Source organism: Sebastes umbrosus, chromosome 19 (assembly GCF_015220745.1).
Source record: "Sebastes umbrosus isolate fSebUmb1 chromosome 19, fSebUmb1.pri, whole genome shotgun sequence".
NCBI classification, from domain to species: Eukaryota; Metazoa; Chordata; class Actinopteri; order Perciformes; family Sebastidae; genus Sebastes; species Sebastes umbrosus.
In genome coordinates, this window is record NC_051287.1 from 16,930,691 (window position 1) to 16,950,583 (window position 19,893).

Sequence of the window (19,893 nt, forward strand, 5' to 3'; positions counted from 1 at the left end):
CAATGCCTAACCTTAACCATTAGAGGTCAATGCCTAACCTTAACCATTTGAGGTCAGTGCCTAACCTTAACCATTCAAGGTCAATACCTAACCGATCAAGGTCAGTGCCTACCCTTAACCATTTGAGGTCAATGCCTAATCTTAACCATTTGAGGTCAATGCCTAATCTTAACCGTTCATGGTCAATGCCTAACCTTAACCGTTCGAGGTCAATGCCTAACCGATCAAGGTCAGTGCCTAACCTTAACCATTTGAGGTCAATGCCTAACCTTAAAGGGACTATTTGTAACTTTCAGAAATGCTTCTTAACAGCGACATCTGTGGCCGTGAAATCAACAAAAGTCAGCGTCGGGCTCGCACTTGCTCGCTCTCAATATACCTGAACGAGCATCACTCAAAACAGTGAGGCAACACAAGTCAGCTAAAACCACAATATCACTCTATATTTCAGCTGCTTGGCAGTAATGTTAGCTGACCAGACGAAGGTCTCTCCATGAACATGATTTAGATCTGATCCTAGTGTTGGCTTTTCCTGCCTAAGTGCAGGCTGAGGCAGCGGGGCTCTGCAGCGTGTCTCCCTGCTCTCTCCGCCTGCAGCCGGAGAGAGCAGAGGAGACACCGGCACCCGGATGGTAACGAGAAGACAACGTAAATCTCTGTAGAGCTTCGTCCCTTCACAAGACACGGAAAACCTCTGTTGGTCTGGAGGAGCTGCAGCAGTTATTTCTGCACAAACGTCCCGTGTACATTCACTAGATATTCTCAGAGCTAAACTAACTCTTCTGCAGTGTGGAGTGAGCGCGCGTTCACGTCTAGAGGTGGAGCGAGCTGAGCTGTCTGAGTGAAGGCGAGCAGGCAGAGGAGGAGGGTACAGCGGCTACACGCGAACGCGCATATGCGAGCGCGCATGTGTGACGACCCGCTACATTTATGTGCGTACAAAGTTACAAATAGTCCCTTTAACCATTTGAGGTCAGTGCCTAACCTTAACCATTCAAGGTCAATGCCTAACCGATCAAGGTCAATGCCTAATCTTAACCATTCAAGGTCAATGCCTAACCTTAACCATCTCATATCAGTTTCGCCACTTCTGTGTTAACTTCTAGACACAACCCGTTTGGATTGGGCCGATTGCTCGCCTCCCAGTATTTGCTGCTTGCAGCGTTGTCAGAGAGCGTAGTTTAAATCAACTTCTACGACTCATAGATAAGACATTTCACCTGGAAAAACAATCTATGAAAGTGTGAAATTTGTTATCTTCCATTCAGTGCATTTTATCATGACATTTATTTAGATTTTATTTGAGTTTATTTTATTTTGGCAGTCACCCTAGTTGTATCCACGCACATTTTTTTTTGTTGGCATAGCTGCAATATGCTGATTAGAGGCACATTTGCATTTGATTGTTTTTTTTCCACGTGTCAAAATATTTTTTTAACCTTTTATCTGTTATTTTGACGTAGCACACATGGCCTGTTTTTCGCCAACACTCTGCTTCACATTCACACAGTGGAACACGCTCAAACCTTGGAGCTCGCCCAGTGTAATCACAGGCAGCAGCTCCACTGTAGCAGCTGAGTGTCAAGGTCACAACGCCTGCTTGCATCAGAGCACCACGGTCATCTGATCACATGGGTATGTTTATGGCAGGTGTAAACTGGTCTAACACTGTTTGTTTGAGAAACGTGTGCTTATGTGTGTATTAGGCTCTGAAAGAGGCATTTTTAGATTTTAAAAATACCCCTAAAAAACAACCATGGAGTCCTTTGAGGCCACTCTCAGTGGGAGCCTGGATGTCCCTAATCCCCCCTGCAGTATGTGAATACTTCCTCCGTCAGTTGTTTAGTGGTCTGTGTTCTGTCTTCGATCTTGCTCCAAGCTCTTTGATGTGTGTATGCGCATGTGTGTGAATAAGAGGCCAATCGCACAGCCGCGACTCCGCTTCACCCCCGGCCATTATCACCACAGAGCCTGGAAGGGTAAACTTGGAAACCTACACGCACAAACGCGGCATAGACAGACCATGGGGGCATGGGAATTGGAGCCATATCAAAGCCAGTTCTCTGTTTGTTTCACCGGCTCAGGATGAATACAGAGAGAACAGAGATGGGACAGACGGAGGAGAGAGTGAGTGACATGACATGCAAGAAGGAGAGGGGAGATACGGTGACACCTCTTTATGAAAATAGAACAGAAAGACGGGGAGGGGATATGTGAAAAGGGGGAATCCAGACAAGAGGAGATATGGGGACACCTGAGGATGAAGAAAGATAATAAAGACAAGAGAAGAAAAAGAAGAGATGTTAGGAAAGATAGATGACTTGACTCCAAGGACAGATAGAAGAAATCATAAAAAGACAGAAAAAGGCAGTAAAACCACAGAGAATGGTCGCTATGGAGGGAAAAAAAGGGGCATAAAGGGCATGAATGTAGCTGTAATGATGACAATAATCATAGCCGCTGGCATCAGGTTGGCGCCCAGGAATAATTTTGCCTTTTAGTCATGGCGAGAAAATGGTAAAGGGAGAGACAAATGAAATTTATCAGGCATGAATATTATCTTTAGCCTGTACAGGGAGTTCACATAAACCAGCCAGCGTCCATAATTGTAGTGGTGTTACATTACTGGAGTTACAACCTCTGTTACCATAAAGTCAGGAAGCGATTCCTGTAGTGATTTTGGAATCAAGGGGTTTGAAATTTTTAACAGCCTCGAGGTGACAAGCTTCGGAAATGACTAAACAAAGAAAGACATAATTTAGCTAAAGGTTGGTTAGCACATAACACCACAGATATGTCTTATGAAGCCACAATCAGGCTAGCAAAGTCACTGATAACGTGGTGAGCTCAACAAGTTACTCTACAATGAATTATTCGCAACCAATATCATCAAAAAAGCATTCGCTGTGGTAATTGAAAGCCCTCTTTAACATACAACATGCAGAAAATACACTTTTACCAAAAAAAACAAACGTATTAAAGTTTATTGTACTTAGTTTATTATCACACAGAATACAACCCTTAAAGGTACAGTGTGTAGGATTTGACAGCATCTAGTGGTGTGGTTGCAGATTTCAAACAACTGAATACTCCTCCGGACCTACTCCCTATGTAGATATGAAGGCCTCATTCTAAGCTAACGAAAACACAACGATGCTTAGTTTCAGGAGATCGCACACTAATGAAAACATAGTTATGAATATTATATTCCATTTCTGCGAATAGATCCCCCAAAGTGTTACACACTGTTCCTTTAAGTCGACACAGGCCCAGCGGAAGGTGCCCATGTTACTCACAATAGGCCAATTCCAGTGGGAAACTAATAATATAACATTATAAATAATCTAAATAAAAAAAGAGATAGTAAATAGCATAATATTAACGCCAATTTCTAGGAATCATTATCTCCGATACATAGCATGTGCCATAGAACTCCATTGTTGTTAAAAAACGCATCAATGAGCCACACCACTGGTTGACAGGTTACCGTGAATAATGGGCACTGTTGTTTATTTTGAGTAAATCCCACAAATGCTATCTTGCTGCCGCAAATACTAAGTAGCATGTATTAATCCACAGATGAAAATAGTCCCCAATTGATACACTATTTACTCCTGTTGAGTAACGTTTGCTTAAAAAACTAATTTACAGTGCCCCAGCTGTTTTAAGAAGCTATACTCACCCTTTGTTCTGAAATTAAACGATGTATTTGTGACCCATTTTTTAAAGATTTCCATCTTCAGTGAATGAATGAGTTTGGGGCAGTGATATTAAATTTCATGTGATTTGTTGACAAGAAAAATATACAGTAAGACCAGCCTTATTCTTTATTTCTGATGTTTCAGTAATGCATTCAGCAGTCCCTCAAGACCAGCTATTGGCTTAAAGTAAATCGAATTACCCTTTCAAGTTATGTTTTGGCTCTAGAAAGTATTGCACAATAAAACTATTTTTAGACAGTGATACTGTGAGGTCCATATTAAAAGGAAGAGCCCCCTGTTTAAGTGTCATCATCAACTTCATTCGTTCAGCCCATCGATTCATCTTCAGTCAAAGACTCTGAAGGAAAACTGTATTCTCAAGCTGTTTCAGGGATTATTAGCCAGTAGTGGGTGATATTTTAAATGTATTCACCACTTTAGACAGCTCTAGGACTTTTAGTCTCTGGGGAAAAGAGTTTTGGCCAAGTGTCATTCAGCCCTATGGGCTTGGACTTCCAATAATATAGTGATAGATGGATAAGGAGAGTGGCTTTGTGAGTGTTTGAACTCTTGTATTTCTATCTTTGTGAGGATAAAGTTCAGCTATACACCTAGAGAATGAGGATATTTTTGGAAAGTGAGGATATTATATATAATATATCATCATTGCAAAGGGCTTCAGAGAGCTATTTTTGGACTAAACTCAGACGTTTAGAGGTAGATTGTTTGTCTGTGCAATATAGAGCATACCTAATTTTTATTCCAACTGGCTGCAGCACAGGCTTGACTATGCCTTCATGATTAGGTACAGGGAATGGACTCTACAGTACTAGGTTCTGTGAGCCTCCACCCACTTGAAAGGGTGAAGACTCTTCACAGAAAACTGTCTAGACCAGCACCACTCCTGTTTTACCTTACCTTGTACATTGTAGGTACTTTATCTTTTGCTCTTACCCATCATGAACAACAAAAATATACCATCGTATCACAAGAAATGAGGGTTTCTTTGAGTTCTTTTCAGGGTCCAGCTCCTGGGTTTTGCTTAAAAAAAGAAGGCCAGAGTAGATGAAACTCATTGTGTCCTCAGAGGCAGAACTACTGAAGTGTAAAAATAACTTAGACCTCGGAACTTCGGAGATTTTGTCGGCCATATGTTTGGCATTTATTATCAAGGTCAAAACATGGACCTCTTCTATGTAGCCATGCAGGCAATACATTGCTACATCTGCATTATTTATTTTACTTTGAAAGTGATGCTTGAACATATTGCTCACCCATATTCTTGGGTAGCTATTCCGCATGAAACATTCAGAAGTAAAATCATAATTCTCTGTCTTTTATTCCTATTTTCTGTCATCTCACTGTCTTACTTGTCCTCCAAATACTTGGATGAATACAAGATTCACACCTGTGTGATATAACAGATTCACTTGTTTGAAGTAGATTTTGTTAGACAAGCATTGAAACCAAAAGAATATTTACTCCACAGTTAATAGCGAGCTCCGAGGCCATTAACAATGAGGGAACATTCTTCATTGTCTCAGTCAACAGCCTTTGAGGGAGGTGGTGGTCTTCCAGTTAAGAAATTCAGTTTCTAAATTTGAGTTGGTGAACCAAATCAAAAATGTTGTTGTTGTTTTTTTGTCCCATATGAGCACATGTACAAAATCCATATGGTCCAGTATTATATTCAAATCAGATATCATATTTGACATGCTACGAGAGCAAAAAGAGCATGTGGCAAAAAAACAGTGCCACCTATTTTATGATCCTGTTTTTCATCACGGCACACAACACATTTTTGGAGGCTTTTGTTCCTACAAAGTGGTATATTCATCAGAAGCACACAGCGTTTAGTTTTTCTTTTGTTCTGCCAGTGCCCATTTGGTATTTTGGAAACTGTAATTAACTTAGGTACCCAGGATTGAAAGGACAGGCGCAGTGAGGGGTGTGTCAGTAACGATCAGCTGGCACAATTATGGTGTCAAGAATGCACACAAGGGGTTGCTGTGTTCAGTTCTGGCACAAAGACCCCACGAAATGACATAAACCCCTTTTTATGTTATGTAATTCGGGCCAGTTTTACTTATTCATTCTTTATATAGAAAGTATGTGTAATGGACATTGAAAGTATCATTTTATTGCAACAAAAGCAATAATACCAGTCAGGAAGAATTGGTTCTGATTCTTCTGATAACCAATTCCTCTAAACAGCAAAACAATACACACCTTCTCTCCAAAGACTCTAATTTAAGGAGTGCTTATTCATGTTTTAGCAAAGTGGCATTCAGCCCTATGGGACATCCAATAATAGCGATAGATGAATAAAGAGTGACTTTGGGTCTGTGTGTACTCTTGTACTTATATCTTTGTGAGGAGGATAAGGTCCAGCTCTAGACTTAAGCCCCTTTCTCACTGGATAAAAAAAAAACACCAACATCTGGCTTTTGCCTTCAATGTGACACACGTCGAAGTGACTATAAAATCAATCAAATCAACAGAGATTGGACAATAATTGCAATTTATTAACGTATAAAACATACAATTAATATGCTCTCCTCAAAGCCACCAGACTCCAGTCAGGGAATGGTAATTTTTACCTCGCTGATCGTCATAAAACACACAAAGAGAGACTGAATAGGTAGCGTATATAAAAGATAGAAGTAATATTTTCACCATTTAGTAAACATGTTTCCCGTGCTGACCGGCGCATCCGCAACGTCGAATGTGACACACCAGAAAAAAAAATATGAAAAGACCAGTGCAACGGCACGGCATGCTCGCAATGGGAAAGGAGTTTATCACCTGTTTTAGTGGGTTTTCTCGTGTTTAAAAAAAACTGTATATACGCGCTAATTTTGGTGGAAAAGGGGAGTTAGAGAATGAGGACATTTTTGGAAAGTGAGGATAATATATATATATAATATATCCTTATGCGAAGGGCTTCAGAGAGCTATTTTGGGACTTGTTTTTATGGTCAAGGTAGGACTGAGATAAATGAGTCCTCAGAAGTTTAGAGGTACAATGTATGTGTGTCTGTGCAATATAGAGCATATCCTATTTTTAATCCAACAGGCTGCAGCCCAGCTTGAACATATTCTCATGATAATGCACAGTGAATGGTCTCTTCTAGATTCTGTGAGCCTTCATCCACTAGACCAGTATTCATTGCTTTTACTCATTATGAACATCAAAAAGACATCATCTCATCACAAGAAATGAGGGTTTTTAGTAAAAAAAAACTTACCTTTCCTTGGAGTTAGTGTCAGGGTCCAGCTTCTGGGATCTGCTTAAAAATGAAGGCCAGAGAAAATGTACCTCATTGTTCCCTCAAAGGCAAGACGTAGAAGTAACAGCTTTTAGGTCTTGTTCGGAAGATCAGACATTGTGTTTGCTAATGTTTGGCTTTTATTACCAAGGCCAAAGAGTTCTCACTCGTCTATGTGGCTTAAAGAGCTCACATATAATCTTTAGTAAATATACCACCCAGGGTGCAGGAAACATTCAGAAGTATACTGAATGCTTTAATCACTCTCTGTCCTTAAATCCTACATTTTCTCTCCTGCTGGTGCTCAATTATCCAGTGTCTTCCAACGTGGGTGCTCAATCTTGCAGCTATCACCAGCGAAATGATTGCTTACAGCAACCAAGCCTATACAGGATACATCTGCCTCCATACATTTGGTTCAGACCCCAGTTGAATCATCACCGTCCCACAATACCCAACAGCAACCCAAAAAATAATGTGTGTGACGACATGGTGAGTGGTAACACCGATGTGTGCCAGCTTAGCTATTATTTTCATATGGAAAGAATGGAGCCCACAGTACCACAAGCATGTAGGAGAACTACGGGTGTAAGAAAATATTGATACACATGAGTGTCGTGATATTATGTTGTGCGTTACTGTTTTGATTCTCCAAAACACTGTATCTTTTTTTCATTAACCTCTTAGAAATCTGATGGCCCCGCCGTTGGGCCTGACCACTATTCGATCTTTCAGAGGTTGTAGCGGGCTCTTAAAGCCAGACTGAAGTGGCAACTGGCATCTTATGAAACTAGAAAACCCAAGGAATTCATTGGTACCAACCATGTCATACTAGCTTGTCGTGAAGGAGGCTAAATAACGCTCCTAAGTTACGCTGAATTTTGGCAAAGAAAAACTGGCACAGTGATTTTCAAAGGGATCTCTTGGCCTCTGAACTCAATATGTGAATGGAAATAGGTTCTATGGGTACCCACGAGTCTCCCCTTTACAGACATACCCACTTTGATAAGTTTTGGGCAAAAAACATGTAGTTTTTCTGCATGCAGAATACATTTGTTGTTTTTCCCCAATTCTAAAATGGTGTATTTCTGGTGTGGTCTTCATACTATGACAGTTTTCCTAAAATTAAATTTAAAAAATCGCAATATATCGCCTTGCTTACAGTAACGTCATATATTACAAGATATTGGATTGTTACCCCTGTATCATGATACGTATCGAATCACCAGATTCTTGCCAATACACAGCCCTAAGGAGAACTACGGTGGCCAATGTGAAAACTTGAATGACCCCATCTAGAGCCAGCGTTTGGTTTGTCTGTTCTGGGCTACTGTAGAAACATGGCGATCGGCTAAGTGAAAAGGACCCGCTCCGTATGTAGATCTAAACGGCTCATTCTAAGGTAACGAAATCACAATGATTCTTATATTCAGGTGATTATACACTTAGGAAAAAATACTTATTAATATTATATTCTTCCAATAAATATTGCACATGGTTCCTTGAAGACTAGTCTTGTGTCAGTACCCTAAGAGCTCTATTTTTTATGTGAGTGCATTGTGCAAAGTTGAGTTCCAGTAAGGAGAGGTTACACAGGCAAAAACTTCCACAGGAAAATATACAGAATATATCATGTTTTCTACAGAGTAAAAATGAATATTGTCCTTTTTTTATGGTGATATAACATTTAAGAGCAGGGTCTGTTTTGAAATATATGGTACTTTCACATGGTTTTGGGAAGGATGCAATGATATGCTCTAGAAATCATCCATACTTTCCTCTCCAAAACTCAAATGTGGATAAACTCTCAAGTAGGATTGCACTTCTGTCATATTGGATGAACTTATACGATTATCCACGATGGATTTAAGGCCTGTACACACCCACTGAAATATATCTTTTGTAATCCCACCCTGTTTGAAATTATTCTCACTCCGTCTCGAACAGGTGTACCATGTGGTATGTTAATAACAGTGTGAAAGTACTGAGCATAAACACCCTGGATCACTGATTCATGAAATTAAGGCCGTTGATGTTTTATGTGTTCTGTGCTTGTTGTGTATTCCACATCAGAGCAAAGACAATTCTGTACCTTGTGTGGATGCTAAAGCACATAGTCTTGTATTGTATTCTGTTCTAATACCAACACTCTGCCGCCCTATCTCTTTCATTGAAGGCTCGTCCTACTTCTTCAAGGGGAAGGAGTACTGGCGAGTGCCGAGCAGCGACATGGAGGCGGAGGCAGGGTACCCCCGCCTCATCGCTAAAGACTGGCTGCTGTGCACCGAGATGCAGTCGGACTCTCCGGACACGGAGCCCAAAAGCACGGAGACGAGAGTCAACGTGCACCATCAACCGGACCACGCAGAGAACGGATACGAGGTGTGCTCCTGCACCTCGGACACCGCCTCGCCTTTAGGCGCCCACCCCTCCCCGTCACCCCTGTGGCTGCTGCCACCTCTCTGGACGCTCTCGCTTGCCCTCCGCTCTGAACTGCTATGATGCCAAAGCACGGGACAAAGTTCCTGAGCTCATTTGGTGGATGGTCAGCTCAGCAGAAGCAAAAAACTGGAATATTTTCTTCTTACAGTATCATTTGGTATCCTTTTTGCGCTAATTTTGTTGTTATTTATTTGACATGTCATTTGGTTGGCACTGCCAGCTAATGTAACCATCTTTATAGGCATCAACCCACACATGCTTTACAAAGTTTTTTTTACTGAATGGTCAAACTGCCTCATATCCGCAAGGAAAAAGGTTGTAGAAATGTGTTCCAAGAGTAAGTATTTGTCTTCATGTGCAGCAGGTTTACAGCTGCAATGCCTCACATACAGACAAGTTAAAGGAATCCTGGGATGCAGGCAGGTGCAAAGGTGAACAGTGTGCCAACACACACACTGTTGCCAGCAGAGGCTTTTTACAGGGTCATTTCACCAAAATCAGTTAAAAATTGTCAAAGTCTTGTTGGCACTTTTTTTTTATTACACTCGTGAGCAGGATGCGACATAATTTTGTTCTGCTGTGCACTTAACCCCGTGAATAGTATGAATGACAATAATCTTGAATCTTGAAAATGACCAAAAATCATATTTTCACACTTACCTCTAGTGGTATCTAGCCATGTAGATGGTTTGATTTTGATGTAATAGTTTCTGCCTCCAACCCCAATACAGTGGAGATGAGAGGAATTCATTGGTGCAGTTAAACACACTGAAAAATTACATTTGGAAAAACTACACAGATGTAAAAACAACTCTTACTCTGGATAATCCAAAGAACTCATCGGGATTATTTACTCTGTTAAAAATGGTACCAATGAAAACAGTTGACAACTAAAGGCCTTTACACACTGGGGGCATTTTTTTTCTTGCCCAGTATATTTTTTTGAACTGTTTTTGTCATGAATATTTTAACACAGGATGTGAATATTTTGCGGCGGAACAAGGTTGATTTTTCTGAGCTTTTGCACCGCGACTGAAGGCATCAACCAATCGCGTTGTGCGGAACAGGTTGCACCTATATTTATGAGACACAGAGGCTCCATAGTACGAACAGCAAATTTCATTACTCCTTCCATTCTTGACAAAGACAGCGGAGACAAGAACCACTACTTCTGTTCCTTTCACAATAAAAGTCCTAGACATATAATAGTTGCAGGTGAGTATTTCGCATTTTCGTGTTTATTCATCATTGCCCCGGTATGTAAAGGCCTTAAGGTGGTAGATTATCCAGAGTAACAGAGACATTTGAATTTGAAGTTATAAAAGTAATTTCTGTTTACTTTGCTGTGTGCACCACTAACACTTTCCATTCACCTAACATTCAGTGTGCAAACTTCTTACTGTGAGAGCCGTAAGTTTGGATGGATGAGTAGGTGGATGGACTCAGTTTCTTTCCCTCAACTGTGCTCTGAAGTGAGGAAGTGCTGCTCATGTATGTATTCCCATGGTTTCATCATTTTCACCTCTGGTGCGGAAGCATTCCCTACTCTTGGTTTAGTTGTATCTTTTGTATCAAATTTAGATTAAATAATATTCCTGTTTATTTGGCATTGCTTCAATTGGGTCACAGAGTTCATAGAGCCTTTTTTTGGACTTTTGGACAATTTTCTTTTATCACCCCTAGCTCCTTCTGAAGAGTCACAACGTGGTCTCTGGATTTATTCTTGCTGTAAAGATATATTTACCTATAGACTGATATATTTGAGTTGAAAGGTTCTGCAGCTATTGCATAACCGAGTGGACTGTGTATATTTTAAGCTGTGTTTTCTAATGTAAAATATTTTTTTAGAAAAATTAAAAAACATCTGAATGACTTTATTGGCTAACCGTGGTCACATGGATTTGTATGGAGGCCGATTATTTTGAGTGTTGGCGGCCGTGTGTAATTATTTAGCGTCATTGAAAAGGAGCCCGGCCTTGAAGGCAGATGAAGGTATAACATGACAGCTTGCAGACGCCAACTGGGAGCTGCTCTCTTTCTCTCTGATGTTCTGCATGTTTCCCTCTTGTAATGGTCACTGCTGATCATCAGGAATGCAAACCACATCATGTCAATCACACCGCACACTCGATCTGAGTGGCTTTATGAACAGATTGGCTGGCAGAGGATTATACAGTATACCAATGTTTCTTAAGGAAAGAGAATCGGCGAAGCAATGTTACCTAATCCAAAAATATTCAGCAGCTCAGATACTGCTAATTCAATGATCAAAGTTAACAGCATGTCAGGCCTTGGGGAATATCTAACATTTAATATTTGATTGATGTTGTGAACAAAATATATTTTTTGTTGGTGTTTTTACCCAAAAATATACAGAGCAGTTGGCAGTATTTTTTCTGCACTGAGTAGTACCTTCTCAGGCTGCAGGCACAACCTCTGCCTCTCAGAGAGTAGCTTGTATGTAGTCTGAAAGGTGAAACCCGGGGCAAATAAGGTGTGCAAACCACCCACCGCTGCTTGTTAAGCTTACTACTGTGAGCCACATGATAATCTCACCCGATTCTTGGATTTTCATCATCTCCTCATTTCTCTCATGTAGATTTGGACGTATGTGAGTCAACCTACGGTGAGCAGACATCCCGATTTGTCTGGGATCGTCCCGGTTTCAACCTAGGTGTCCCGAGTCCTGACAAATATCTGTAAAACACACAAATGTCCTGGTTTTCAACAGTTACTACCAAATTGTCCCAGTTTTCACCATTTTAAAAATGATGACAATATTATACTTACATAGACGTTTATGATGTTCTGTCCCACTTTAATTTGTGCATGCGACAACCGATAAGTATACATACAGAGAGCCGGCACAGCACACTCCCCTGCAGTCTCTTACTAGACGTACACACGGGGATGGCAGATCCGCTGGTTACATTTTGCGCAATCAGCATCAGACTGTTGAACCACAGAACCCCTCCCGTGCTTATGTGCACATCAAATGCATTGTTTTGATTAATTATTCTACACGGTTCCTGCAGCGCATCAACAAGCATACAGGCGAAAAAATTGTGAATCACTTAAAATTTTTCGCTCCGCTTATAACTCCCTCAGGACCGTCCATTCCTGGCGTCTCCATCCTGGCCAAAATGTCATCATCGTGATGTGATAGAGATTGTTCGGGTTCAAAAGTAAAGTTGAAAAATAATTGCCGTATCAAGTCCCAGACAACAATAAGTTTCCTCTGAGGAAAACTCTCTACGGGACTCCCAAACTGTCAGTGCGTCATGACTCATGACGGGAATAGCCCTGTGATTATAGTGGGTGAAAGTAGTGAACATGATAAGTCATGATTGTCACAGCCTCTAATGCATCCTCCTATAATAGCGCCTTCTTTCTGATCCCACCCTGTGCTCAAATGTGCCACAGGGGTGGCAAGTTAGCCTTAATCCTGATGAAAACGCCTATAGTGCTAAAATATTAGCGCGTGAACATGAACATTAATGTGCAGTACACTTAAGGGTCCCGGTTTGGGGGTTTGAAAATATGGTCCCCCTATGTTTTCACTGATAACATTTTTTATAAATGTGACTCGTCTAGACTGGAAGGCAAAAAAACTGACAGTAACTCATAGATATAAAAACACTGTTTTATATCTATGTAGTAACTTCTCTCCCATATCTGCGGTGGTGTTTCTCTCCATCCGTAAAGAGATGCATTTCCTTGCGTTGAACACTAGGCGGTGTAATCCGTATACTGTACAAATGTACAGACACAAAACAAAACTGTGAAAATGACGTGTAAGTGAACACATCTAACTGACACTGGGGATGGGGGGTGGGGAGACTCGGACAAAAATAGGAGTCCCTACACAGGCACAAATACAGTATGTGCATGCCTATGCAGGTGTTTGTGCGGATGTTTATTCTACCCAAAGGCTGCGGATGAACCCCCACCGAAATACTGCAGAGCCAAAAACTTCATTCTGTTTTGAGGTAAAATGAAGTTTAAAAGTTTAAAAAGTCACTCAATCACCATTTCTGCCAACAGCAGCAGTTTTCCTTCCCTCATCTTGACACACTCGAGTGGTATTAATTAACTGGTGTGGCTCAGCAGCCACCAGGAGAGCACCTGCACCCACAGGCAAAATGCAGCAGAGATGGGTCACTTTCTAGCTCCGGTTTGGCAATTAACGGAAAACAATTAGATGCGTTTCATTAAGTAATACTGGAATGTTATTGAAGATAGAAAGTTAATATTTTTAAAACTACCAATTTCACTGAATATGCTAAAAGGGTGTCATCATCCATAGAGCTTCTTCTATAGTTGCCGCATGGCACTCACTGCTTGAGTCTCCAGATGGGCCCGGCAGAACCAATCAATCACTCTGTAACTAAAATATTCAAAAGTGGAGGAGCTGCTTGCAAAGCCGAGAAGTTGCAGTAGAAGAGAGCATACAGTAAGAGGAGAAACAAATGGATAGGAAGTGACAGATTAATAGACAGATACAGGGGGTTAGACAAACTGAAAATAGAAGAACTGGCAGCCAGAGAACAAAACCACCAACAGACACAAAAAAAGACAAAATAGATGTAGAGATAGAAAAAAAAAATGAAATGTCATTTCCAGAGAGACAGAAGCTAAGATAAAGAAGCAATTTATCAGTAAGTACTGTATATAATCCTCAGAGGAGATTGGAAACTGTTTCCTCCCAGTAGCTGTTCATACGGTCGGTTAAAGGACAATTCTGTTTATCACAACTTGGGCTTTTTTTTTTAATAGTTTCAACCAAATTTCTCTCGGTTATGATAACAACGTTAACTATACTCGTCGTACATTCAATTTTGACGAGATGATGAGGCAGGTTATAAACAAGCTGTTTAGCCAGATTATCTAAACCATTTTATTTGGAGGCAAAACTTGAAGCAGGCAAAATGTTGTAGTAATCTCTCTTTGCATAGGAAAACTGTGTTTATGGATAACTATGGCAAGTCGGAAAGTCAAAATTGAAGCAGGAAATTGGTCTTTAAACTGTGATGGGTGTTTACAGTGTTTGTTTTCTCTTCCAAATCCAAACTTGATCATCTGACTGCTCATGCCTCTTGCCCTGTCTTGAATTATTTTTAGTGATGCTGCCACGTTGCGTTATCGAACACTATAAGCACCATAGATGTGGGTCAATAGGGGCCTACTACACCCAATATTATGATTTATCATCTATTCACATGGTAGATCCCTGAAATAAGGTATAAAAACAAGACAGTGACCTCTAGCAACTGTATTATTTATGACAGGAGCAGAAGCGGAAGTGAGGCACTGTAGTATAGCGTGAAACTTCATATGGAGTGGAGGTCAGGGGTGATGGATGGGACACAAAACAAGCAAAACATAGTTATTTTAAGCCAAAACACAATGTTTTTTCCTAAACTTTACTGTTTCTGTGCCTAAACCTAAAGAATTTGTAGTTGTGTTGCCTAAGAAGCCTTTTTTTGTATTTAAATTATAACATTTCATTCAGTTTTACAATGTGTTAGAACGTGTTGCTTTTGAGTTTCACTTTTACAACGTAGTAGGTGTAGTAGGCCCATAATAACCCACATCTATGATGCTTATAGTGACTAACTATTTAATAGCCTCATAACAGTCGAATCGGATACCAGATTTCACCAAAGATGACTGTTACTGATGATTTTAAAAACTATGAAATTAAGACGAGTTGTAGTAAACAGAATTCTGCTTTAAAATAGACAGCAATTACAAAATAATAGCCTGAGTACTGTGTCACAAACCAAAGGTCCCTGCCCAGGCAGATGCCAGTTGTCAGACCTGTGACGAGACATTATTACCAGAGAAGGGCAGAGCAAAATCAATCAACTGAGTTTGATTTGTGCATGTTTGTGTGTGTGTGTGCGTGAGAGAGAGTGAGAGAGAGAGTTTGCCTCAGACAGGCGAGGTTAGTGCTCTGCAGTGATATGAATTCTGAATCATGCTCTCTATCAGACACTCTCACACTCTCTTTGTACTGCTGGCAGCTTGGCTAACCCCACACAGACGCATGCATATGATTATTTCATTTCTCTCTGTATGTGTGTGTGTGTGTGTGTGTGTGCGCTTGTACATCCATCCTTGTGAGGACCAATCTGAGTTTTAGACCTTCAGAATGAGGACATTTTTGGAAAGTGTGTACATGTTGCTCTTCACATCTTCAAAGGCCTGTATGAGGGTTCAGACTTGGCTGTAAGGTTCAAGTTAGACTTCGGTTTAGGTTAGTTTAGGTTAGGGGCCAGGGAATGCATTATAATGTATGAGTGTCCTCACAAAGATAGAAGTACAGGGATGTGTGTGTCTGTGTGTGTTTCTAGGCTTTTTGGCTTTCAGGATAGCCCTCCATAGACCGGGAGGTGGTGGTCATGGGGGAGTGGAGCAGCTGTTGTTGTGGCTGTCCATTTTGCATTTCGCCTGTCCTCACGCACACATCAAAGAGCTGGGAGCAGGACCCCTGAAGCTGGCACAGGTGCAGAATACACAACACGGACCTCTAAACACCTGACAAGGAACAGCGCTGGAGCCGTGGGAGATGCCACGGGGAGACGGGACATCAGAGTATAGTCGCTTTTGGACCACACTGAACAGCTAAGTTGTAAAGGGTGGTCTCTTTGGTCTTCAAATACAGCACTTAAAATCCAAGTATAAATGCACATGGAATACTCATGAGTTGTGAATCCCAACCATCTAACTCTCTAACAACCTTTTGCAAGCATGACTAAACTCAGTCAGATATGAGTGGGTTCAGTCATGGTACAAATATGTAGATTTATTTAAATATGCGAGCTGTTGAGACTGTTGGCCGAGCATGGGTCCCTTTCTTTAACCGTAAATGACACCTGAAGGCCTTAGGCCGGGCAGAACCAATCAATCATTCTGAGGTGAACCACACAGAAGCTGAAATATTCACTGCCGGAGCAATTTCCTGCAAAACCTAGAATGTGTCGTGGGATGGTTTGAGAGGATGTGGTATGATGTAAACTGTGAGATGCACCACCTGTTGTGGTGGCAAACGGCTCAGCGCTGCTTGCTAAACGTGTGTCTGGATTTTCCAGCAACTCTGCTTTTCATGACTTATTCAGATAATGCAAATAAAAAAAAAAAGGAAATTTCAGTTCAGGGTTTGAATTGTAGTTTTGGTCCTTTCTATTTGGGTGTTTTTGTGTGAGGGATTCCTTCAGGTGCTGCACTTTGCTCCCTCAATTTAAAACGCATGCAGGCTTTTCTGATCAGGTGAGTTACAGACTCTAGATTTCCCATGGCAAGCAACCATAATGAATGAAAGCAAAGTATGGCTTGGCTTAAGTAGTAATCATTTGCTCATGGAAAAAAAAATAGTGTAAATAATTTTGAATTCATTCTTACAACCATTGAAAATATGCAGAAAAGTCATACTGTATACTTTGCACCTACTATTTGTTGGCACTCTGCTGCCCTCTGCTGGTGATGAAATATAACATTTTGACATGAGTTGTTAAACCAGCTGCATGATGATCTTTGTAAAAGTGAATGTCTTTGAGGTCAGATCAAGCATGACCCTACTACTCTAATCACTTTACGGAAGAAATACAGTGTGTGCTTTAATATTTTGTTCTCAATAGTCAATATTGAAAACAGCAACTGAAAACATGCATAGTTAGAATTGGACTTATTGGGCTTTCCTTTCCTCCTCCTCCTCCTCCTCTTTTCTCCGTATTCTTCCTTGCATACCTGAAGGCTTGGAGATTCTCTTTAGGAAGAAATGTGAAAATACTGCGACTCTTGACATCTGTCCGTCTAGTGATCTTACATCCTGACCCCGTACTCGAGCTGTTGTGATATGCCCAAGGCGACCGCCTATTTGGCCTGTGTCTTTAGCCGGCCCTGTATAATATTGGTGTATAATATCAGTAGACTGCTTTTGATTTTGGTCCACAATGTTTTCCAAGTAATGTCAGAGCCATATTATGTCACAGACCAAGACATAAATACTGCTTGTGTTCAAGCGGGTTAAAGCCCTTTCAGTGTTTTTTTTCATACATTACTTCAGATTTCCCCCCCAAGCCAACTGATGCAGTTTTGGTATCAGAAGTATCTGCTGGGGTCTCGACTCTGATCTCCTCTCATGTCTCGTTAAATATGTCTGCGGGCTTCCGTTCAGTGGCTCAGTCTGCCCCCCTGGTTCTTCCTTATACCCTCTGTCAGTTTTCCTCGAGTGTCTGACCTGTCAAAGTTGTATTATTGATACATATTTTCTACTTTAGAACTTCTGAAACAAACTTAACTGCTCTACTTTGTGGGCTTCCTCCTTTTATTATTGTCTTTTTCCCATGATGAAGAAATGTCCTTTCAACTTCCGTCTACCTTTTTTATCTTTAGCTGTCCCTTCCAGTCTCAGTAGGTTTTTTTTCTCCTCTTGCGCACTCTCTCAAGGGCTTCTTCCTCATCTTTCATCCCTTTTCTCCTTCCGCCTTCACTTTCTCTTGCCCTTCTCTTTGTCTCGCCTTGCCTCCTCTCTTCGACCTCTAATTTTTCAGTTTAATCGTTTCATTAGCTTCTCTCTTTTCTCTCATTTCATCAATTCCTTCTCAATTTCCTTTAATTTGTCACACTTTTCACGCTAAAAGTCGTTCTTCCCTTTACATGAAAATCTTTGTCCTTGATAAGACCTTTACACCACTTACAGTATATTTATTTCCCTGCCTGTTAAATCTTCCATTTATCAGTCTAGGTTTCAGGAATATTTTTTGAAAGAATCAATGCAAAAGTACGAGGGGTACAACACCTTAGAATAAAGTGTAATTGATATACCACACCTCCACAAGGGATTTCCTCAGAAAGTATTATATCAATCCAAATATTGTTTATTTATCCGTGAAATTCTGTTTAGAAACATGAACTTTAGCTTCAAGTCCATCTCAGTAGACCCAAACATTATATTTTCCCGCTAAAGTGAGAATTAATAGTTATTTGCAGTCAAATAAGAATGCAAGGTAGGAACTGAATGAATGTAAATACTGTATGTCTTTATCCCTTTTGCAACAATTGAGTATGCTTTTGGCAATTGCATTACCTTCCTCCTAATATTATTTTTGCTCCAGTAAAATAGCATTATGTGTTGTTAAAGCCCCCTTCAGAAAGAGTACTTTTTGCGTTATTATATTAGATGCAGAAAAGCTCATTTACCCAACTGCATGTGTCAGCGTGCTCAGCAGAGCGGGGAATTATGATCTTCAGAAAGTGCTGCTTCTCCTAGAGGCATTTTAAAAAATCCCTCTGTAATATGATGTTTATATTGGTCAAGATTAAGTATGTATTTGATGAAAAGTTGTTTTTAATTTTTTGTGCATCATAATGTTAGTTTTGTATTCTTTTATCTCTCATTTATCATATATAGTAAATGTACTGTGTGTGTATGTGTGAGTGTGTTGTATAAGCATGTATATAATGTGCTTATACATATTGTTAATTTTATATGTATTTTACACATTATGCTTGATTATATTTATTATCTATACATAAATATCCATCACAAACATACTGCATTTACTCTTCCGCATTGATCTGGATTATCAGAAAACAAACTGCACTACTGGTTTTGCACATAATTAAGCATACTGGTTTAGGGTGCTGTACATACGTAGCTGTCTGACTTCAGTGTTTTTGTTATCTATATGTATTTTTCTACTTATCCGCATTCTGTTCCTCTCTTGTCTTCTTCTCATGCTGTTTTCATACTAAATGCTACCTTTCCCTCCTAAAGTTTGAATTTATCTTTTTGGGACACGACTGTTGAGGCTGAAAGCTGAATTCCCATTGTGGGTTATTATTGAATACAAGGACACATTTATCAATTTTGTACAAGACAAGACTACAACACAAGGCAGATATATCTATGCTAAAAAAAAGAAGTGAGTAAATTGATCATTAGTTCTCAACAATTTGAGTTTTTAAGGAAATTTCCAGTAGGTGGCAGTACTGGCAAATAAGAGCTTTAGTGAAACTATTGTGGTTTCTAAACATTTCTTCTGATCTATACAGTTGTGGGACAATGGTAAGCTTACCATAGATGTGTGTTCATTTATCGTAAAACTACTAGTAGCCTACATTCTAGATCTATTTTGGGGATTTTTATTACATTAAAGCATTGGAGCAACATTGCTTTAATGGTACGATGCAGCCTCACAATTCTCTCTTAATCTTTGCATAGATCAGTTATACGTTATGTATCTTACACTGCGGTTCTGTTTGCAAGATGCTGGAGGAGGTTGTATTTGAAGGAATGATAATGTTATGGATTTGCCCTCCCTGTATTTGAAACGACATGACTGGGGAGTATACCTGAGATTATTCATCCCGCCCACTCAGCCATTTCATCTGAAGCGGTGACGGATCACAGAGCCACGTCTCTGAACTGCCACCACTTGGGGGGTCATGCATTGCATCTTCCAGCTGCAGCTTAGG

General features: G+C 40.4%; 1 protein-coding gene across 2 annotated transcripts in view; it reads left to right on the plus strand.

Moving 5' to 3' along the window:
• Window positions 1–11,288, plus strand: part of LOC119478699 (matrix metalloproteinase-17-like) — an 88,288-nt gene extending 77,000 nt beyond the window's left edge. The window contains exon 11 of one of the 2 annotated variants that reach the window (XM_037753611.1): window positions 9,146–9,471. In XM_037753611.1, coding sequence (XP_037609539.1) covers window positions 9,146–9,471 — 326 coding nt within the window. Of the gene's footprint in view, window positions 1–9,145 lie in introns of both variants that reach the window. The other variant, XM_037753610.1, reaches the window with a different exon arrangement.
• The last annotated feature ends 8,605 nt before the right edge of the window (window positions 11,289–19,893 follow it).